At 39.9% G+C, this 24,003-nt stretch overlaps 2 protein-coding genes across 19 annotated transcripts in view; both read right to left on the bottom strand.

Annotated features, from left to right (window-relative positions):
• fryl (furry homolog, like) overlaps nucleotides 1–17,108 on the bottom strand; it is a 70,474-nt gene extending 53,366 nt beyond the window's left edge. For 5 of the 18 annotated variants that reach the window (XM_020080767.2, XM_020080768.2, XM_020080769.2 and 2 more), the window contains exons 1-2: nucleotides 6,171–6,524; nucleotides 3,888–3,953 (exon numbers count right to left, since the gene is read on the bottom strand). In XM_020080767.2, the coding sequence (XP_019936326.2) occupies nucleotides 3,888–3,953; nucleotides 6,171–6,399 (295 nt within the window). In that variant the 5' untranslated portion in view covers nucleotides 6,400–6,524. Of the gene's footprint in view, nucleotides 1–3,887; nucleotides 3,954–6,170; nucleotides 6,811–12,249; nucleotides 12,319–16,925 lie in introns of those variants that run through there. The other 13 variants (XM_069522418.1, XM_069522419.1, XM_069522420.1 and 10 more) reach the window with 7 other exon arrangements.
• Nucleotides 17,109–18,000: 892 nt separating this feature from the next.
• ociad2 (OCIA domain containing 2) lies at nucleotides 18,001–23,990 on the bottom strand. Its single transcript, XM_069522404.1, has 7 exons — nucleotides 22,366–23,990; nucleotides 22,093–22,177; nucleotides 19,498–19,551; nucleotides 19,361–19,408; nucleotides 19,114–19,261; nucleotides 18,563–18,637; nucleotides 18,001–18,366 (listed from the first exon to the last, which is right to left on the bottom strand). Exons 1-6 carry the CDS (start codon nucleotides 22,450–22,452, stop codon nucleotides 18,565–18,567), a joined length of 495 nt encoding a protein of 164 aa, XP_069378505.1. The 5' UTR covers nucleotides 22,453–23,990; the 3' UTR covers nucleotides 18,001–18,366; nucleotides 18,563–18,564.
• Nucleotides 23,991–24,003: the final 13 nt, after the last annotated feature.

The raw sequence follows: 24,003 nt of genomic DNA, 5'->3' as shown, positions 1-24,003 counted from the left end.
GCACTCTCAGAGGCGATGGTGTATATTAAGACGTTTCACCACAAGAAACTATGGGACGTGGTAGGATGGTGTGTTTCCCAGGTCAGGCATGATTGCAATCACAGCACATCTATTTGCTAAACTAACTGTTCACACCCAGTGGAGTCATATGCATTACATCACTGCTCTGTCCAAAAGCTACCAGTCATAGTAACACACAGAATGTTACACAAACGCACTACACACCGCATTAGTGAGCCAACAGCCCACGGTGTGAATTTTAGAGACAGACACACACACACAAACAAACATCTGATTCTTCTGATATTTTAATCTTGCGCTGATAGTTGTTTTCTGTGCCCTTGCACAGACTTTGAAAACAGATCCACATGACTTCAAGTAATATGTAGTAGAGAACAGGATTAAGTTTGTTAACAAAATATTCTGAGGGGAGCAGTGGTGGGGAGGCTGTGAAAGACAAATGCTCTTTGTCTTCTCTTAGTTCAGTCTTCTCTCTCGCCCTCGGTCTCTCCCTCTGTCACATGTCCTCCGCTACACAAGTTATGCAAAATGAGGCAGAGCTCATTGCAAACAAACAACACACAGCAGAAGCTTTGTCAAGGCCCTGGCTGGTGTTACCCTGATGCACGATTCCACTGTGAAACTCTGCCTCATAATAAAAAAGCACAGATTCTTTACAATCCATTACAACAATAATATACAGCATGGCTCCCTTTCATTTGATGACATCTGGGAAGTTTTTGCTACTTTTACATTCAGAGGATATAAAACTTAAATTCATTCTTTTAAAGTTAAATTTGATAGATTTCACATAAATTTCAATAAAATAAATTTCCCATGACTATAACTACGATAGAATTCTCATAAAAGGAACAATTTTGAGAAAATATGCTTATCGATCAGTGTGTGTGCAAAAGTAAATAAGAGAAAAATGTCGGTATTCCTTCAGTATGACTGAAAAAAACTTGTATATAGGACCCTTTTCTGGTAGATGATGTACTGTATGTGTACACATTACACAATACACATTGTGAGATCAAACCCATTAAACACATCTACATTCCTCAAAATTACATATTTAGAAGCTTTGAAATGTAAAACCTCTCTTAAAACTTAACAATGTTGTCTCATTTAGTAATTTTAAAAATCTCTCAATATGCAAATTTACCCACCCACCCCTTCAGCTCTGATCCTGTTCATCAAACTCGCAAAACTCAAACCAGAAACTGAAGAAAAGGAGTGAATCGCACTGGATGGCTTACAAGTTGATGAATCAGAATGTATTTCAAGTACTACTCTCCTAACATGCATGACTTTAGTGGATGGGTAGTGCACTGCATTTAAAGTATAAAGTGTTTTTCTACTCTTATCAACCATTTAAAGTGCTTTAAAGTACAAGTCACATTCAACCATCCACACACAATCATACATTGCAATATATGCTGAGCTTTTTCTCTCACACACCACTCACACAATAGTGGACGACCCACTCTACCTGCTGAGCCACTGCTGCACATGCCATCAAACTTAGTCCCAATCACCAGCTGTGACTGAGCTTCCTCAGCCAACCTAACTTAAAATACTTAACGAAAATACTTATAACTACACCCTGGTTGTTGGCTGTGGCTATCTGAATTTAATTTCTACTACACTGCAATTTCAAAGGGGAATTAATCAGTCAAAGCGTTGGCTGCTTAATTTTGCTCATAATAAGATATAATATAAAAAATTACATATGGGCATGTTAACAAAGTTAAACACTAGATACTCATTGGTGAGGGTCTATAAACACAGAATCTGAGTTTATATTATCATCCCTATCCTTATCAGCTCAACAGGCAAGCAGAGAACTCTTGTATTCTGCCAACCATCTTTATTGTTTAGGGAATGTGGGAGAGTAACTGACAGCACCATGTCTCTGGGAGCATTAGAGCTAAGAGCTTCTGTCCAACAGAGCTGATGTAAGTTGAGGACTTCCAATAAACAACATTATGTCCGACTTCCTGGAAAGAAGAGCCTGCTGATCAAATAATCCCAACTAACTGCACATCCATGGCAACTTATAGCTCCATTCACAAAGTGGGAGCTGTGACTGACAGCTGGCTATCCCTACTGCAGACAGTACAGGAGAGCTGCTCCTCCCAGGAGCCCACAGGGTGGAGGATGCATTTCCTGTCCTGGCCTCTCTGAAGGGCAGTGGTAGGAACAATAATCGATAGGAACTGTAATTCAATCCCTGACCTCCCCAGTGGTGCATGGGCTGCAGAGGACATGCCATTTAGATCCATCACGGCAGTCTGGTATGCAGCACAGCTCTGCAACCTGCACAGCTCCTCGCTCCCCTGAGTTAGGCACCATCTTTTTCACATCACCTCAAAATAATTATCAGGACACAAACTATGCATGATTAGAGAGTAAGATTTTAAACATTTTTACAAAAAGATGACTAGGCTAGATTTTAGCTGTAACATTCTGAATAATCACAATCCATTTATAAATAAAACCAAAGACGGTGCAGACACATTCAAACAGACTTTTTCCAGAGTAAAGCAAAGTCATCACTCAGATTTGCCTGGGAAATCAGAAGAAGTAACTAACTTCAGGAGAGAGTCATTCTTAGGTCAGACGCATATGGTCTCAATGGAATGACAGAGCAGAACACTGTGCAAATCTGAATTAAAACTCATCTTAACGCAGGCACAAAAAGGTCAGCTCATTATTCATTGTACTTCCTCAAATGAGCTGTCTTCAAGCTGTTCACTATGGACAAGCGCTTATACTGAAGGTGCTGGTTGGAGAGTGAGCACTAACAACGACTCACAGCCTTCGTCTTCACAGCTATGAAAACATATTACCACTAAATTAAATGTAAGTCTTTTGCATAGGGGTGGATTGATTGTCGCCCTAGCCAATTATCACATCCAATATGCAGCAGTTGCGATTATCGGAAACGTTATTTTTTAAGAATCAGACGATAAAATAAATGATTTTCTGTAGTCACCACTATGCTATCCCGAGCAACGTCCTACCCACCGAACTGTCTGATTCCAAGATTTTATTTTCACACCTCTGTTTGTTGGTCGTTTGTGTTTGATTTTGTAATAATTTCTTTAATAAAAAACAACTGAGCTGATTTCTTGAAACTTCCAGAACAGGGTGCAGATACAGATTTTTTTTTTTTTCTCTTAAACATTATGAGATGGGATGTTTTAACATTTTCAGTTATCCAAGGTTATGATTCATGGATCTTAAAGAGGAAAAAAAAAATGGCAGCTTTGGTGGAGGTATGCACTCTACTGAGAGTCATTCAAGTTTTTATTACATACTGATATATAATATCAAAAATATTAGTCATGGTTTTGGTTACAAATGGTTATAATCCGTATCACCCCTGAAAATACACAACATATTGGTCTAACCTTCTTAACTATTTAAGAACCTTGATGAAGGAGTTTGTCGAGCCTGTCTGCAAACACATCCTATTGTTCTGACCAAAATCATATTCAGACTTACGTTGCAGGAGTACAACCCTGACATTCCCACTAATGCTCAGTCATATGCGCCCAACACTCCCAAATAACAAACATGAAACCTGCTGCACCCGTTAACTAAATACTCTCTCATACAAACCCTTCCCAAATACTCAGCTGGCAACTGGCTAATGTCACTGTGTACAAGGAATGACAAATGACAGAATGAAACAAGTAGCACCACCTTAAAAGACAACTTTAAGTTATTGCCAGTTCTACAACTAGGGAGTGGTGCCCTCATTTAAACACAGGGAAAATATATAGGTATGAATACACCATAGCTTGGTGTATATCTTTTCTTAACCCTACCTCAACTACTGTGTTAAATCACATCACATCTTCTGTTACACAACTCACCATTGTGACCCCTGCCAACACCAACATGATGTAAAAAGGAGATTTTTCTAATATGACGGATGTGTCCTAGTTGGAAAGAAAGAAAGGAAAGATGTGAAAACAATTTGCCCAAGTCAGTCAGCTTGCCGTCTTTCAATATTAATAACGACAGATCACACTACTCCTGAGTTACTAAAACTAAAAAGTTATCGTGGGTTAGTTAAGCATGTTAAATAGTCATATTCTCAGAGGCTGGGTGAGTGCAGCAGAAGGGAGAGCTCAATCAAACTTTAGCCATGAGCAAACAAGGAGCAAGCATGCTCCAACATGTAGCACTGCAAGAAAGCCACACAGTGAATCACGACAACAAGTCATCACGACAGATCAGGTGCAAGCAGACTGGCCTGCACGCTCACATGATTCGTGTGTGTAAACACACCTATCAAACCTTTAGCTATTGTATCCATAAACACAATGGTCGACCTACTTCAAAGGATTAACACTGTCAGCAGAGCTCATGCTTCAGAAACAACACTCAAATATATGTCATGTATAGCTAAGAGGAAATCAACACCTGATTTAACTCTCTTTATTGCCAACATTACTGTAACAAGCCGCTCGTGTAGATACATGCTGCACGACATCAGAAGGCGGCGCAGGTTCTGGTCCAGGCTCTGTTCATCTCATGTCTAGACTACTGCAACTCCCTCCTGGCTGGTTTACCTGCTAGTGCTATCCGACCTCTGCAGCTCATCCAGAATGCAGCTGCTTGACTGGTCTTTAACTAACATAAGTTCACTCACTCTACTCCTCTGCTCCCTTCAGTGGTTACCAGTGGCTGCCTGCATCCGCTTCAAGACATAGTATACTTGCGTACAGTGCTGTGAATCGATTGGGTCCAGTCTACATGCAAGACATGGTCAAACCTTACACCCCAGTCCGTCCACTCCGCTCTTCTGCTCCCTCACTGCGAGCTAGCCACTCAACAAAATCCCGACTATTTGCTGTGCTGGCTCCGAAATGGTGGAACAAGCTCCCCATTGACATCAGGACCTCAGAAAGTCTACACATCTTCCACCTCAGACTAAAGACACATCTCTTCCGACTACACCTTGGATAAATAATGTATAGATTTGAAAGGAAAAAAAACAATAAAAAACCAACAAGAATTTCTTTGATGCAGAGTTCAACCTAAAAACACACTGGCAAGCACACAGCTTTGATATATTACCACATAAAGTTTTTTAATGTGTTAGGAAACAATTGTCGCAGCAGATATTTAACAGACAGTGAGCAACATTAGCTTGCAAACAGAGTTTTCTGGTCATCTGACACACGAAAATCTAAATTCTACTGTCAGATTAACTGTGTCTTGATTGTTGGCTGTTTGGTTGCATAAAGTCATTTAAGCAGAAAACAGCTGGCTGATGCTGCTGGCAAATGGGTTAATGGGAGCAGTGAGCAAAATGTATGAAAAAAGAAAATCTTTAACTCTCCGCAAATGGTAATTCATTTGCACAAAATAGGCTTCAATCTAGCTTACATTCTGCCTCCTTCAGTCTGTTTAATTTGTCAGCACATTCACACATCTGACAGGTCTCCCCCAGCAACACATGCTACCCAGTTCGGCACGGTTGTTACTGTTAAATTCTGAAATGAGGTCAACACCTGCCCTTTATGATCTGAGGAGACGTGGTTCCTTTTACTGACAAAAGCATCACTCTGTAAGCACTGTTACAGAAATGCTCAAATTCTGATACAAATATGAAATTATCTTGTGTCGATTTAGTGACCTAACTTTAAATTGTGTTTTGTTGTCACATTTTCAACTTAAGCTAAACCAGGGCGGACACTATTCCACCTCCTTTTCCCCCAGACTTTGAGAAGTTGATGGAGGATATTTTTATTAAACAAGTCAGTATCTGTGCAGTCGGGATTGTATAGTACAAAGCAGCAAGGACCTGCCTATTGGACATATTGACAGTTGAACTTTGGTAGTGCACTGATACCACACCACCCAATCATACATGGTAGAGTCGTTCAAACACAACAATAACCAAAAAACATAGGCAACTGTCCAACCCTGGCATATACTATTCTGAATGTATACAATATGTACATATTAAACTGGGGTGGCGTTGGGGTGAGTGTAAAGCCAACCTTTGCTTACATGTTAATAAAGCTTAAAATACAATATATGCAAATCTCAATTCTAGAAATTGGCATATAGTGAATGGGCAGAAAGGCATTAGGAGTAAATCAGTACAGATAACTGCTGCTTCCATATGCATAAGTCAGTTGTACCTTTAAAGCAGGTTCGGTAACTGCGGGCAGGCGTGGAGGAGCCGGTCCGTGGCCATGCCTCTATTACAGGGTCAACCGGATCCTCCTCAATAGTCTGCCCCATGACGAGCAGGCCCAGTCGCTTCATGCGAAGAAGCCTTGGACCCGTCTCCCTGGGCAAGGCTCCCCCATGTTCACTGGACCCCTCTCCTGAGATGACAGTCGGAACCAGGCTCTTCAGAAACTCCATGTTTGACAAGCCTTTTTGGGTTTTTCACTCTGGTGCATTGTCCGGTCGCCTGTGCTGTGTCATGGTCCCATACAAGTTATCCAATTACTAAAGCTACCCCATTTACAGACAAGCCTGCAGACAGGGTATGGTCCCTGTGTCCAGATGCAACCTACATGCAGCAGTTACATTCACTTACTGTCAGGCCTGAATGTATGGGCCATTAGATCTGCCCTTACAGACCAGATGAGATGCTACTTGTCTGGGTGTTTGAAGTTGTTTGTCTGGACTAACTCGCAGATGAGAAGCTGCTGACTGTAGCTAACCAGCACGACAAGAGTAAGAAACTTCCAATGCCGCAACATTACCTGTCTGATCAGTGAGCAAACAGACTTGGCACTTTTCATGGGCTGTGATGTAATTGTTAATGGGCAGGGCTATGACTGAGTGCCAGGCACTATCTGGGGTGGGACTAAAACATGTTCCACAGTAGATAACACTGCTTGGGCCAGCAGCCAATCACAACAGAGACGACACTAGCCGCACCCTGCTGGACTGTGTTGCTCACCATTTTAAGAGAGCGAGAGGGAAGGAAGGAGATTGACAGACACCAAAAGAAGAAGGAAAGCTCTAAACTGACCACACATGCCTGCATTCACTGATAACCGTTATCATGGTCAGAACTTTATGTCTTGTTTGCATTTGTAAACAAACACAAAAGCATGATTGTTTTCTTGCTACTTACTCATCTAGCAAGAACGCTCCTGCCTTTGCTTTCACTTCTGATTGAATATGTTGAGCTATCATAAAAAGAAGCAGAATGACTGAAGTGATGGGGTCTGTGAAACGGTGCAATGACAGACTGCTGTGCTCTGCTCGGTTGCACAGTTTGTACCTGCAGCAAAGCCCTTCCAAATATCCCTTGCTGAGGAGTAAGAGGGACTACTCTGTGCTGACTCTCATAAAAAGCTTACTGCCTAAAGAAATCATCAATTTGCTGTTCTCTGGGACTGAGTGCAAAAATTAATAGGCCATCTAAGCAGAAACCCAACCAGTCCACCACAGCAATACAAAGCTGTAACACTCCACAAAAAGTTAAGATGACGGTGGCACCAGTGTGTTGCAAAGTGTTTAAACATCTTTAAGAGATGCAGGTTCTGCTGATTCATCATTAACTATGCACCACAAAATGGAGATAGGGCACTGCAATGCACATCATACAAATATCTATTTTATCTCAGTATAATCAAGAGTCCATTCAGCCTTTACTATAAATAATGAATGAAGCAAATGGGTGTCACGTAAAAGCTGCAGTGCTTCTTGAGACACACAGGATAAGGTGGGTGTATGCTGTCCGTTTTGTGCAAAACTACAGAGACCTAAAATAAACAACACTCTTGTGAAGAACCTTTAGCAAGCTTAAAAGTAATACTTTCCCACAGTGCGTGGTGGACTAAATCAGAGTAAGCAAGCGTACAATTGTCAGGTGGTGAAAAACTGTTTAAAGGGATAATTCACCGAAAAATGTCCCTTAAAGTAGGCAAGTGTGTTTTAAAGTGTTTTGCCTGGCCTCTACAATAAGAGAAGCCACTTGTGTTTGTGGTTTGTTTTTGTCTTTTAGTGATACATTTCATGATGCACATTCAATGAATGCTGCTCCATGATAAAACCCCACAAAATATCAATCTATGGCGATAACAAGGGTGCATGTCCATGAGCACTAACATCACTTTCACGCATTTAAGATTCTGAGTGACAGGTACACAGACTAAAGAGTGAAAGACAAGCTCTCACATAGAGAGAACTGTATTGCATGCCACACACAAAATAACAATATATACAACACTGATTAGAAGAAACTGTTTTTAACATAATGGAAAGGTGTGTCAATGTTAATTGATGACTATGTTTGAATTGTAATTAGTTTATTTGAAAAGCATGGATTTAAGTAAACTTCTCCACAGAAAATGACTTCTTGGTTTAACTACAGCAAGTGTAAGACCAGTAAACTGTGGTCAGAAACCTATGAAGGAAGTGCGTACACCCTGTACTGCAGCGTGTGAAAATGTCAGCGAGATGACGTAAATGTTTCACTATACAAACCATGTCAACGGAGAGGGGAAGTAAACAAAACCATCATTCTCTGTTTCTTTCCCTGTGTGATTTCTGAAAATACTGTTTAAAAAGCCCTGCAGTTACTTGTTCATTTCAACAACTCTTCTGTATTGTATTTATCCCGCCCCAAAGCTAGCCTGCAGAGTGAGCACAAAGTGGGAGGATGAAATGATGCATATATGGCTACAGTTTGCCCTGAACTCTGCCCTCTAGAGGTCAGCTGGCAGAAAACATGCCAACCAGCACAAACAAATAGTTGAAATCTAGTGACAAGCCCCAAATTGCTGAGAGGGTAAAAGGAAAAAGCTCAGCAAGAACTGATGGCAAAGCACCAAAACGCTTTTAAGATCTGGAGGCTGGCTCACCAACTCGTTGTAGAAAGCTGAACTATGAAATCACTGCAGTTGTCCTGTCAAATTTTTTGATGAATTGAATGTACTTTACTTTACTCATCATAAAATTGCATTCATTTAATGATAAATGCATTTTACACATTAACAGAAACAAAGTAGCATAATACAGGAGATCATAGATTCTGACTACAGCAAGTAGTTTGAATTTGAACTTGAGCATTTTGATATTCAATTACTTTTCACAGCAATACTGTAAATGGATGCATCATCCTTTATGATTTTATGTATATACCAAGATAATAGAGAGTATCTGTGTGATTGTCTGACCCAATGCAAATATTCCTAACTTGTCTCTCAAAGTTATGACCCAGAAACTCCAGTCAGGGTGAACAAACATGAAGATTTGTTGGGACAATATCAATAGTGCTACTAAAGACATTAAAAACATAACCCATCAGAGGCAATTAGCTTTAAGTTGCAAGGAGGGATATTTGTTGGGACAGTGCAAGACTGAGGTCTGAGCAAAGATTCAGAGAGGCTGAGGCAGCAGATCCTAAGAATCACTAAATGAGTCAGAGAGAGGGAGAGAGATGACTGATGAGGCAAAGATAGCCATCACTCAGTCTGAGTGTGACAATGGTCACTGGAGGCAGCTGTGGTTTGCTGGGGCCAGGTCTGTGGTGCTGTTAAGTTAGAACAATACCCCTGCACAGGAGGCCCAGATCCCTATCAACCCAGGAATGTGGAAGAGGAAGCTCTGGGAACAATGTGCAGCGTTCCTATGCCATACTGGGTCCCACCCGCCTCTGCTTCATTCTGCTTTCAAGCACGAGAAAACAGGAAAACTGGTGGGCTGGGGCCCTGAAGTCAGAGTCTGTTCTGCAATCAGCTGGGGGGGCTAGAAAGCACACTGTCACCACTCAGCCCACTACAGTTATTTTGATCGCTCTGGGAATGTACGACTCTGAGCTGCTACATCCACCACTGGATGTCAGTAAACAGTCCCATGTCCATATCAGGTAAGATATATCAAAACAATGTTGCACCGCCCCCTAATGGTGCAAATGGTCACCACAGAATCAAGGCAATCCTGTGCAGAGCTCTAAAGTTTAATCAGAAATTATGCAAAATTAAACTTTATATAAGTGCTTGTGCCATTGCCACAGTGCAATTTAATATGAATCATGTCTCCAGAGTTGTCATGGATATACCGGCTTAAATTAATTTACATCCCATAAAACTTGACGGTTTAGTTCCTTTATTAAAGCTTTTAAAGTTTGGTCATTTTTCTGGCTGTTCAGTTGATAACAACAAATCTTTTGCATCACACACACAAATTGTGTTAATGTTTGTAAACAGTGTGCAAGTGTGTGGATCAAAAAAGACAGACTGAAATAACATGAATACATTTGTCAAGAACTTAACATGGCCTTAATAGTTCTTTATCATTAGAATAATACAACCTGTGTAACTCATTCTACCTTTGTTCACTTGCTTAGTCTTGCTCAATTACTCAATGCCTTTGTGAACATGTTTAAGTTATGTTGAAGATATTTGATCCTATAACCAGACACCCTGGGGAGGCTATATATTTTGTTTTTTCATTTTCATTATTTTTTTTTTGTTGCGTGGTAGAAATGTCATCAACCCACCCAATCAATTGCAGTAAATCCTGAGGCGTATCTCCTGCTGTGTTCTCACATGGGCTGATTTGGACATTATCATTATTGTGTATAGTTTTTACTAGGGGGCCTCTTTTCAGTCTGTTCTGATTGGTCAGCCGACCCACCTTAATGTTCTTAGTCAACTGCTTAAAGCATGTGTCAGAAAATTCGTGGACCTTACTCAGAGGCTTGCTGAACAGCTGGAAACACAGCTGTAGCCGCAGTAACAATGGTGTTGGTTCTGTCATCCTAATTCAACCCAAACTAGCAGGTTGTCGGTTATTTTTTACTGGAAAAAAAGAAGGAAAGATAAAACAGAAATGCTACACCACAGGGGCAATAGATCCTGTGGGAGATGAGGACTCTGCTGTGGACTGTGGCTTTTGTAACTTTTTGGAATATGGGACAAGATGATGAATATCCCTTGCATGAACAAATGAAGTTACCAACTACCATTAGATGCAGGTGTTACCGGTCACCAGTGGATGTTAGGGAAATAACTTTAGATGTGCCCTTAGTGTCATCAAGTGTTTTGGCCTTGTAATCTATGCTAAAGGCCGAATTTAAGGGTACGCTGAGGCTGTAGGTAAATCTGACTTGCCACTGGCATGTATGGCAATACGATGGAAGCCATGTCACCTGCTCAGTAGATCAGACTTCATTACCTCTATGCCTTTTTTAAAATAAACACTGTCTCATTTTAGAACAAAGGACAAAATGGATTGTATGTCCTACCGCACCTACTAGCAAACCTTCAACAAAAGCTACATCCCACACTAGAATTTAGAAAGCATTCTATGGGCACTGAGTCGTTCATCTGCAAACAGAAACAAGACATGCAAAGTTTGATGCTCAGACATTCAAACAAAGAGATCAAGCCAGTTCTTTCAAGTCCTGACTGACAGTTGTGAGGCAACACAGTTGGTCGTCACTGCTGAAGAATGTGACCTGACCAGACCCCGCGTCAAAATTATCCCCTTTTCACTTCTGACCAATTACCATCTGAGATGACACTCTTCTCCCAGAGGCTGCAATAATATGCCAAAACAGTAATTAGAGTAAGAGACCAGTGTAATACAACTTTACAACATTTACAGATAGATACTCAGATGCTCAAGCAACACTGACTGAACCACATTTTTATCCTAATTCTTTTCAAGAGTATTGACTACTGTTGCAACTAAGACTTACTTTCATTGCAGAGGAAATTAATGCTTTTTTTCTGATAATATAATTTTTTAAAGGATCTATTGGCACAAATTAAAAATTAAAATTATCATAGTGATGGTTTCACCAGAGTATAATCATATAAATTGAATGAATTGTTGTTTTCTTTACCCTATATATATATATATATATGTGCAAACGTATACAATGAAAAGGGTATAAGAAAGCCTCTGTCTTGCTATGTTGAAAATCTATGACATATTGTATGCCTGCTAAACACATGATAGACACATTTAAAGATGTATCTATAGATGGAAATAGCATTTAAAACTTTGAGCCTATATTGGGATACTTCAAAGCATCAGACAAATTAAGACAGTGCTTTTTACACCTTACAACTGCAGCATGGCCAACAACTAGAAACTCTCCTTTGCTTCTTTTCAGAATTCAGCAAAACAAAGAGATTAATCCAGCACCTTGGTCGTTCCGACACTAATTATCTTGCAGCTTCTGTAAAAGCTACACCACAGCGCACTTACAGAAACACAGCCCACTTAACCCATGTTGCATACCTTAAGGCCATAGAGCGGGAGCTGGGACTGGAACGAGAAAGGAAGGTCCAAAATTTCACTGCACAAAATCTGAAACAGAGAGCACAGACATTGTGTCTTTAAGGACTGACAAGAAGACAAAGACACAAACCAGACACACAACAGAACCGCTAAATGTACTACTTTATCATGAACTATACGGCAGATTCAATTGAGCTTTGAGTGGTCACAATAAATTAATATAGCTATGAAAATCTTCCTTCAAATATGTTTGTCTTCAAAGATTCTTCTTTGGTCACTCAAACATTCAAGATTTGATTATATGTTGTTGTTTTTTTCCACTTTGCTATGACACAGAACAACATCCTTTACACCCACATAGTTATAAGGGCAAAGTGCTGTTTGATAGTTGGTTCTTGGTTAAGGCAAAGCAATAGGTCAACCCACTTGGCTTCAGCCTGATTTGCCCTGTACTGGGGCTGGATTAAAACCTCCTCCTGAGCAGAGTAATAATCTGAAGATTACCCACTACATCCAAGAGGCAGTTACATAAGCAACCAGAGCTTTCCAAAACTGTACTTTCTTTCCAGTTTATCATCACAGTGGCTTAAAAGGGCTCTGTTTATGGTCCGGTAATCACATGTGTGAGTGAGTGTAACATTTACAGGCCTTTGACACTTAGACATTAGAATGGCACAAATGAAGAGAGTATAGAGAAAGACGTAGACTTGTCATCATTATCACACTGTCGTCAAACAAGGGAAGGAAGAACAAGCCACTGAGTCACACAGCAGCCAGACAGGGAAGCTGAGGTGTGAGAACCCACTTTTTTACGCTGTGGACAGATGGTGAGAACAGGTCAGTGTAGATATCAAGTCAAAACAAAACTGAGCAAAAACCTTGACAGCCCAAAAAGGTCATGCCTACATACCAACCCAGCCACCACAACCATAGCAAAACTGAAGAAAAAAAAAATTAACAGATGCAGTCACTAACTTCTCACACTCACAGACCTGTGAATAATACATCTGACTTCCTGCTCCAGCTCAGCGACTCCAAAAAACAAAACTGTGACCAAAGAGAAGAGTGGTAGGCCAAACCCTGTGAACATCCTGAGCGCTGTAGCAGATAAAGCCACAAACTGAGCTCCTGCTCTATATTTAAGCTATTGCATTTCTGTGGTTTTGCTAAAGCATATCTCACATCTGAACACGGCTCACTAATTCTTCTAACAATCAGTACTTTTCCAGATTTGTTTAAACATTTTATATTTCAGTGTGACTGGAACAAGGGAGACGAGCTAAAGGTCAGCAGAGCAGAACTGATCTTATCAATGGTTAACTCGACATCTAATGTCTTTATGTCACCCTGCAATCATCGGAGTCCAGCATACAACTAGGATGCTGCGAATAAGAGGTTGATAGTCCATCCAGGAAATAACAGATAACCCAGACAAAGACAATATTTTCCATACTCATTCTGCTGTGTGTCATTCTTCTGTCACAGCTTTTCTTCAAGTTCACCTTATAAGTAAATCACAAACTCAAGGATGTCTGATGTATTCACTGTACTTGTCCTCAGGAATCTGAGCTAACTCACAGTTAGAATCAGACAACATGTTACAGTAAATTAAACAAAGGGTGAAATGCCTATATCTGGCTCCCTCTAGAACTAAATGACAGGCCCGGCCTGTTGTAATCACTACCTCTTCAGTGGAAACATTACTGGCTTCTTCCGACTAGAAAAGGAAGAGGATTTAAAAAAACACCTTTTTTGCATGTTTGAACAGACATGCCTCTTAACATTAACTTGCTCTGGGTGACACATACAGCCAGAAAACATGAGGCTATAATGAAGCCACAACGGATCGAAATATAGCAGAAACACTTGCATCTCAGCCGAGGACGTCTTGAGGGCAAAGACAGGGTGGTTTCTTTGGCAAAGACAGACCCAAACATCAATTATGCTCCAAACCCTCTCTCCCAAAGCCAAGGATAATCTTCCTCAGCAGGGCTCAATTATAGGTTATTTCTAGCTAGACTCAGTCCTTATTGTGTGCTACATTATGCCCAGTCTTTCAGTGCAATCAAAGAAAAGAATGACTAACCCGTGTAAATCAGAGTCAGTAATGCTGTGCTTTAATCTACATTGCATTGAGAAGAAGAGACTTGTTGGAAGTGAACTAATGAATGTTCGAGAGGTGTTGACAAAATTCTATTTACCAAAACACTGAAAAATCATCATGAGTTAAATTGGAAAACAGAAACAAAAAAAGTGTGATTCACAAACTGTTGAATATTCTTCTTATCTTCTCTGTGCGACAGGAAGCCTTTGACACATAATCTAGAGTCCTCTAAAGAGATAATTTGAGTTGGTTGCAATGCTCATTGCAGTACCCAGATTAAGACAGCTGCTAGCATACAGAGAAGCTAATTAGAACCAATATTTAGTTGAACATCAAGGTTTAAAGCTGAATTTTTGGGCAATTCCTCAGCGTGTTGTTTGTTTGGCTATCCAGTTAATAATTTAACCATGTGCAAATGCAGAGTCACATTGCATACCCAGATGCAACCGATCAGTCTAGGTGTGGAGGTCAGATAATGTTCTCTTGCCAAATGTATGACCATGGAGACAGTGAATAAGTTGTGTAGGAGAAATATTAGGATATAGAGTAGAAGCTACCCACGAGGTCATGGGCTATCAAAGCAGGTGCCGAAAGAAATCAACGAGGCAAGATATTTGCGTCGTCACAAGTTTCAGCCCCATGTAAAGAACACCACCTAATTTTTGCTTTCTTCACACTACATCATTACATGAATTAGAACCAAGGTAGAGGCTGTAATACAATAAGTTGTTTCTGTGATGCAAAAACTTGTAGCTAAGGATCACTGCTGAAGCACTGAAATTTGCCAGACCCAAAACAACCACATTTATTGGATTAATATGAATGTTTTATGAATGAATAAATAAAATTAAGAAACTGATTTGTTATTTCTGCGTTACATAATATTTTTGTAGTCACCACTGAAATGCTGAGTTGACAGTAAATCCTTGCAGGGGGGCAGCTTAGTGAGGGGCCACTGTGGGGCATTTTTCAGAGCTTGGTTTTTTCATCCCTCGAACTCTTCAATGCAATTAATGTCTTACCAGATTAAACCAAACACACTAATTCACCGGAATTATGGCCCAGATAATCACAGATAGATGGCTGCGTGCAATCTAGGGGGGGTTCCTACTGATTTGTGCGTGTATAGGAGACTGCACGACACATCTGTACTTCCATGAGGAGCTTATCCTGGCAGGGATGAGGGTAGATCAGCCAGTTGCAAAGGCCAATGGTCCAGTGGGCTGAGGTTAGCACAACACTGCAAAGTCTTGCGTATGAAATGCTTAAACTATGTGGTGTACTACTTCATATCAGCTTCACATAGCAGCACTGCAGCAAAAGTAAACAGATGAGTAAAATGAAGTTCGGCGTCATCTCCTTCTTCAAACAACTACACGTAAATTAGCTTTTAAAGCGATGTTCACATGTAATTTAAAAGGTTGTAGTTTGACCTTTGTAAACCTGTAAAATAGATCTGCTTAAGAGATGCTAGTTTGTACATGTTTAGAAAGGCATGGACATGGCTACACTACTGCAATCTGACTTCTACAAGCAACTGTTCACAACAAAGTTCTTATTACTAGTCAAAGCGTAGTCCACCCTGATGGGGACCCATGGGAGAACACAAACGGACTTCTCTTGTCAATGTGCCTCCATCTGACATTGTTTGGCCGTCTCCACCTCCAGCCACACAGCAGACTGACCAGATTCCTCTCTGACTGTATCCAAGAGGTCGACTCTACAGAGAGTGAACAAATGCTTCATTGTGTGTGTGATGCACTCTGAACAGGGAGAATGAAGCCCTCAGAGCTGATAGTCCTGTCATGTCAATGCAGAGGAAACACCATGCTTGGACATGTTGTGGCATTGTCCCTTCAAACACACCATCTTTTAACTTTCGGCCACAAAAGGTCTTCTTTTAAGACGCTAACAAACAACACTTAGCTTAGCATCAGTGTCTTATCTCCCAGATAAATCCGGTTCATTGAATAAACCCTGAACTAACTGGGTTAACTCTGTGTGCGTGGTTGTCTGGATGCTGTGGTTAAAAATGTCCACGCATTTCCTTCTCTGTCACGAATAGTTTTTCCACAATACAAAAGTAAAACCAAAAAAGACAACTAGCTACGTTGAGACAGACTAATGGTAGGGTTGTTCGTGGTAGCTTTTAGTTAGCAACTAGCCCGGTGTTGATGTTGTACTGAGCAAAGTGCTAATGCTGAGCAGCAGGCTAGCTAGCTAGCAGCAGGGGCAACTTGGTTTAGTTGACCAGCCAGTTGTCACATAAGTTATCGCTCAACATGCTAGCAATGTGAACAGCCCCGCCAGCTGAACGCTTTTACTAATGACGCTGAACGATGCTTCAGATTGAAGTTGCACGGTAGCTAGGCGATTAACTCACACTAGCAGAGCAGCAACTCCTTGGTTAGCATGCTACGGCAGCCAACGCTGGGAGCACAGTTGTGAAGCTAACGTTAACCCCGGCAGCAAAGTTAATCACGGAACTTGACACAAGCCAACGTTAACTACACTCGCTCGCAGCCGCCGTGTCCTCAATTACTTGGTTATTCGTGAAGCTGGAGATACTCACAACTTTTGTCTCCTGTCCCCTCACTTGAGCTAGGCAGCTAGCTTGCAGACGCTTTTTTTCAGTGCCGAACAAGCTCCAGAGTCCTGGCCCTCCTCCATTGGAAGGATTTGCGTAGCGGTGTGATTTTTTTTTCAGCCCGTCTCTCCGCTGAGAGCACAGCTCGCCTGTCACAGCCCCGTTTGTCCCGCCTCGTTCGCTGTGATTGGCTGAGATGATGTACGCCCACACGAAACGCGGCTTTCTATTCGACCTATCGCGTGGCAATCCCGATGAAAACGACCTGTTGATTGGATGACGTCCCGGGGTGACATTCACATGGGTCCGTTTATTTGTGTCAACCAGCGTACCCCGACACATGTTCGGGGAGGCGGGTACACGAAAGAGCGGAATAAGTATTTTTATCTGATAGAACAATTGAGTATTTTTGAGCACAACTTTTAAACAATTGAGTGTTTGAAATCCAACAAAGTGATGTAGAGTAAAACTAAAGATTTTACTATATAATCTACAATAATAAAAAACACCAGGCCTATTTATTATGTTTACAAATGAACAACTACAAACTTTTAAAGCAATTGTTAAAAACATTTTAACTCAACACTGCTAGCCACAAATAATTGTTTTATTAGTGTCTGGTCTTGTATTTAGTTCCCAACTAGTTAAAAACACTGCTCTTATCAGGCTATACATTCATATTTATTTGACTCAGTTGTCTGTGCACTCATGCTATAGAACCAGACAGGCTGATAAACTGGGTTGGATTTTGGTGACATCATATTTGAGTGAACAAAAGATACGTGGGTTTCCATAAGATTCACTAACTTTTGTTCTACCTTTAAATACTCCCATTGGATGAAATGATGCAAAAATTGAAACTCAGATCAATTGCTTGAAGGTACTTTGAATGTAAATGTAACATGTGTATCATATGTTACCTAAGTTGAGAAAAAATAAACAACATAGAAATCTTGGGGCACACGTTGTGTTGATATCTAACAGCCCTTACAGAATCCACCTACTTCAAATCTGTCAAATAATATTAAACCATTTATTTAACAAAAAGTAAGAAAGGACATATGTCAAAGTCTTTATTTATCAATTATGAGCATACATAGAATGATTGCAAACATTGACTGACAAAAACATTTCAAGCATATTGGTTCTTTGTATGCTGTTGTGTATTTGCTGATAAAACAGTCCAAATCGCTCATAGGCAAACAGCATAAAATAAGCAAATTGTCTTGAGTTTTTATTTCATATTTTAGAAAATAATCAAATGAAATACATTAACACAGATCTGTGATTAAAAGGACAGTTGCTCCCCCTAGTGGCACCTTGTGCATGGTTTGACATGAACACATGTTAACCAGTATTAATAACATTTAAGAAGCAATATACTGCTACTGACAGGGCCATCCTGACAGTCAGTCCTCCCATTAGTCTGAAAAATTATAGGAAATATATAAACAGTGTTTTCCAGTTATTTTTACATGCTTCCATACATACATCTTTTTCCTTTACAATTAGCTATTTTACATTTTGTGACTGTATAATTAGTAAAAGCCAAATTCAGGCTTCAGAGTTGTGTGCAGTATAGCGTTGTGTTTCATAGCTCTATATACATATGTTTAACTTACATTTAACATTTCACCTCCTCTGTCGGTGTAGCTTGAGCCGATTTCTTACATTCTTCACAGACATGGTGGCAGGATCTGTTGGAATAACATCATGGTCTCTCTTTTGAATAGTTGAATATTGGATTCAATAATGTTTTTCATTTGATAGACTGTGCATGGATGAAGTGGAAATATGAACTGAGAGATAAATCTGAAGTCCATTCCCAATAACAAAGTCAGTGGAATACTGTGGTATCTTTAAATTATTATTTCACTTTTAATGACCAGAGCCTTTGCAGAACAAATGATAACAGAGTTTTTCATTTGAGTGGCTATTTTGCAAAGTACGTCAATAAAGAGCAAAAATTCAAGAATGACAACAAATTCTCAGTTATATTGTTTGCTTGTCCCTTATGCTTTATCATTTTATCTTTGTCAAATGTCACTCAAAAAAGCAATTTCTCTTCTAATTACTGACCTTGCTCTTAACACAATTGGTGAAATTAACTTCTGCCTTGAGAACCTGATATTAAACCTGATATTAAAATCAATAAATTCAGTGTTTTCCTCACCTGTGTCCGGGACCATGGTTATTTAAAGGTCCTCCTTGCGACCAGGGTCCAAATCCTGGTCCATCCCCAAGGCCAAGCTCGTGGAACTTTCCTCGACAAGTTCTAACATAAGATGCTTTCCCCACAGCGTAACCAAGGATCCCAGCAACTGAAACGAAAAAGAATAATATTTAAAGACCATCTATCTTTGAGGGATTATAAGAAGCATAGCTACAGATGAACTGAAATTCATTATACTGTAACATACCTGCTAGTTTTGGAAAGGGACCAAATCGCTTTGATGACTTCCAGATACCTGTATGGAAATAAAATTTGATCTAAATCACATGTGAACAAAAATGATTGTTTTACATGAGTAAGATTTGATGAAAGTCAGTGCTTTACCATTGTATATCAGCCCACCAGTGACAGCCATGCTGCCCAGGGACAAGGGGAGAGCTAAATAAAGAAAAAAAAGACAGCAGTCAGCAGCTGTTAGAAACCATGTATTAACAGACATCTTGGGAAATACTTTTAATAATAATAATTAATAATAATCAGAATCAAGTTTGTTCATAACATTGTCTATACTGCTTTCTCTCTTCACAAAGATAAAAGCAGGTAGAAGTCAGTGTTCAAGAAAAACAGCAGCTCTGAGTTCAATCCCAACAGAGGACAGAAGCTCAATCAGGGCAAATTAAAGGTCACATATTGTTGAAAGTGAGACGTCCATGACTTATTTGACTATAAAGCAAGTTTAGCATGAAAGGGCTTTGTCCACAGAGAAATGCACAAAGACCATATTTAGAAATTGTGTCTTAAAAGGAGCTATGAAGACTTTTATAACTCCTATTCACTTGGTTTTGAGGTACACATTTTGATATTTGTAGTGTCCCTTGAGTATGGCTCAAAATGCTTCGATAGACATATTTCCAAACACGTCCTGAAGGTATTTAATCTGATTTATGATGAAAGGATGAATTGTTGCTGTGTTATATTCAAGTCATGCTAATTTTGAAGTTTATTGGTCAATATCTTAAGTACTAGATACAATAAGAACAAGCCTTTGTCCAATGAGTATTTGTGGAAAATGTGATAACCAAGTGTTTAAAAGAAAAGAAAATTCATAATGGTACAAAATCCATCATGGTGAACTTTTATGTTCCCAGGGGCTTTTTTCTCTGCTGTTGGAAAAAAACTCCCTTCATGGTTTTCTGCCATAAAGGCTTTGTGACTTGAAAGTTTGGTTAAGTTTCGGAAACAGAACTTGGTTAGATTTTGGTTTGGGTTCAGGGGCGGACTAGGACAGTAATTCAGGCTGGGAATTTGACTCCTTTCCAGTCCACTTTTTTCTTACAAAGCACCAGACCTCTAATTTTGTAGGTTAACCCTATTTGTTGATGTAATGGTTACCAGACCTAATATAAAAGTAGGCGGCGCAGTAACTCACTGCCCTCTGCCATCTTTTCAATGACATCAGCTTTGTCATGTGCCATAACAATCTCCTGCTCTGTTGCTGCAACCAATGAGTGGAACAGTGAAAATAGCCTTCAACCACCAGGCTCCTCTCCTGTGGAACCAACGTGGAACCAGCTCCAACTTTGGGTTAGGAGGCACATTTATAGTTAGACTTAAAACGTTCCTTTCTGATAAAGCTTATAGTTGAAGCTAGATCAGGAGAGCCCTGAACCATCCCTTAGTTATGCTGCTATAAGTCTAGACACCTGGAGGAACTACCATGATTAACTGAGCACTCTGTGTCTCTAAAAATGTTCAAATTATATTTAATATGAGCAAAAGTAGCTCATTTGGCCTTGACATTTTCATTATACGTGTTATTTTCTTGTGTGGAAATTTAAATCAAACGTCCATAATAAGTGTCATTCAACTTTTAACATTTGTCTCTGGCCTTTTTTCCTTTACTGTAAGACCACAACTAGGCGTGCTTCATTTGTACTAACAGTGTGAGGAGCACAGCCTTTCCAAAATTGCAGTTTTAGGCCTTGGTTACATCGCCATCATCTGGCCAACTGGGCATTGTTGCTTGTGAGGCACTAATATAGCATTTCCTGTTATTGGGCCAAGTGTCATATTTCAAACCAATTTAATGACAGTAACAACATCAAACACACTAATATTTACTCCCCTGTAAAGACATATCCTGTAATAGAATGGACCCTGACTTGATAGCCCTGTGCAGAGTACAATCTGATTGAACTTTCACCTGTTATGGCGAGACTCGACAATTTATGCGCATAAGTCAAGGGACAGGATGGGGCTGATTTCTCATCCAGGAAGTTGTTGCCTTTCATGTTTGCATCATAGGTTTGTATAAGCACATGTTGAGAGAAGAAAAGGGACTGGCAGCTGGCAGCGAGTGAAAGGACGGGGATAGAGGCTTCAGACAATTAAGTGTTGACAGACAAGCAAGGATGTTTTTCAGTTGTGAGCTGGTTAACCAAGCTAGCTCCTGTAGCTTCTGCTTACAACCCCGACTGTTTTCTGTCCTGCGAGTGATTCACCTTGCTTCCGTATCTGCTCCAACATGAGAGCTGTGTAGGTGTGTAGTGGCATATCTCTGAATCTCTTATTTGTTGAAGCAGGTTTTATTTCGGTGTCTGGTTTTAACTGACTCCCGGACACTTGCAGTGTGGCTCCACTGTAACAAGATCCAATTCAGTGAATTCACAGCAAAGGATTGAAGACAGCCAGAGAGAATAAGACTCAGTGAATGAACACACTATATAGGAGTGGACATGAGAGTGATTAACTGGCCACAGGCTGGATTCCACAGAGAAAAATGTAAACACACTGTGACAAGTAGGTGTTGATAAATGAGCCCTGCCCCAATGACTTACAATACATTTGGGTGGATGTATCCAAACCCGCCATACAGCGTGGTATAGGTCATCCGACAGATTTGTTGACTTCCTGAGTTTCTACTTAATAATAGTTAATCATATAGAGGTGTGTGTATACTGAACAACTTAAAAAGTATACCTCTGTACCAGAAGCTCTCCTCTTGGCATTCTTTCCACACCTTTCTCACATCCTCTCCATGAATGTGACGATCACTCAGGGGGCACTGCACGACACAGCAGTCAGGTTAGGTGAGCCACGTAGTTTTATACATACAACACAATTTAACATGAAACCATTTCAAAGTTATTTGCAAAATAATTGAAAAAGAAATAGAGTAAGGTGAAAAAACAACATATATCATATCTGGCTCTAATGTACGTCATTCTATACAAATCATTTGTTTCCTCTCACCTTCCACTGTCCTTTCACTGCAGCTGGATTAGAACCACCAGCTGCTTCTTCCTCCGTCCTCACTGGTGCAGGTTGTGCAGAAGTCATGATGCAGGAGTTTACAGAAACCTCTTCTGGACCTGAACTGTGCAACTTTACCAGGACAGTACTACTCCCTCTGACAGAGCCTCCAGTCTTTACTAGCTGTAATTGCTCCTCCCTGGTTCATGCGTTTAGAACTCCGCCCCACTTAAAAAAACAACATGCCAAAGGCCCTGTCCTTAATAGGCTGTTTCAATTTGAAATAAATTAGGTTCTGGGTAAAATCAAGTGTTAAAATATTGCTGTGGGCAAACATATTAATAAAAAATAATTTAATATTGTTTAAACAAATAAAATAACGCACATTAAACCCTGCAGTTCCAGTGAGTCACACCTTTGTTTGGAGTACTTGTTTATTTTACACTGGTTTTGTGGGGGAAAAGGTTAGTCATTTATTCACATTAGAAAACCCAAGCAGGATGCTCATATCTTATGTATGAAACAATAAATCAAAGCTTTCAATTAAAAATGGTTCTACTACCACTGATAGAAATGGAGTGATATTAGAGCCACAGCCTCCAATACAGGAACAGATTCAATGTTTTTGATGATAATTCCAGTTTCACTGTTAATGAGAGAACTCTCCTTTCACCATGCAGCAATTTCACTGGAAGTTCAATTTTCCTGCCACTATAGGTAAAACCATTTACATTTTTGTACTCAGGTTCAAAAATATCAGCAAAATAGTATTCATCAAAAGTAATGCAGAAGACCCAGTTTAATCTTATTTTGTTGAAAGATATAATACTGGATTGTGTGTCAAAATGTGAGCAGCTCTTTAATGTTGTAGCAAGTCAAGGTGGTGCTAAGACTGTACATTGTGTTGAATCTATAAAAATGCCTTTTATTTAATAAGATGACAACATGTTTTGTCATATAATTGTGGATTGGAGTAAAGGCACACTATTTCGCTGTGAAATGTAATGGAGTGGAAATACAAAGATACATAATTATACAAAGTATAAATAAAGTACCTCAATATTGTACATAAGTGCAGTACTTGAACAAGTACACTTTAAATTACTGCTGAGCAGAGCTGCAATTGTAAAAAGGACGTGCAGGCAACAGCAGGTACAGCAGAAGAAACAGTGATAACAATAAAGTAAGGAGACAGCAGTGATAACAGCCAGTGCAGTGGACTATACAGCAGAAACTTTAACCAGCTCTACACTGACACTGGTTATACACATTTACTGCCCGGCTTCACCAGTGGATGTACTTTATTACTCTGTTCACTTATCCATGTCACCTGGCCTTCGCTCTGAGATAACTCTATTGAGAGAACACTTAATTAAGTAAACTGTGGAGCAGTATTTTTGTTCTATTGTTTCGTTCAATTAAATTGTCTTTGTATTGCTGTCCTGTCAACACTCTGTTATATCCCTGAAACTTGTAAATCAAGTATTAAAAAAACAAATTTACTGAGGATGTAGATTCATGTAGCAGGTCATGTTTCCAGGGTGGTCAACTGGTGTTACTGACTCACAATCAGAGATGTAGGTTCCTGCAGACAGTCAAACAACTAGTCTCACTTGGAATGATTTCATATTAAGCTTG

Source organism: Paralichthys olivaceus, chromosome 3 (assembly GCF_024713975.1).
Source record: "Paralichthys olivaceus isolate ysfri-2021 chromosome 3, ASM2471397v2, whole genome shotgun sequence".
Lineage (NCBI taxonomy): Eukaryota > Metazoa > Chordata > Actinopteri > Pleuronectiformes > Paralichthyidae > Paralichthys > Paralichthys olivaceus.
Note: the sequence above shows the minus strand (reverse complement) of the source record. Positions and strands in the feature narration are given on the sequence as shown.

Bases quoted from the DNA above. Each gene is read 5' to 3' on its own strand.
- ociad2 (XM_069522404.1), bottom strand. From the start codon at position 22,452: ATGACTTCTGCACAACCTGCACCAGTGAGGACGGAGGAAGAAGCAGCT. The intron at 22,178-22,365 runs GTGAGAGGAAAC...TGTGTCGTGCAG, and splicing joins CAGTGAAAGGACAGTGGAAG to TGCCCCCTGAGTGATCGTCA. The intron at 19,262-19,360 runs GTATGTTACAGT...TTTTCGTTTCAG, and splicing joins TCCCTTTCCAAAACTAGCAG to TTGCTGGGATCCTTGGTTAC.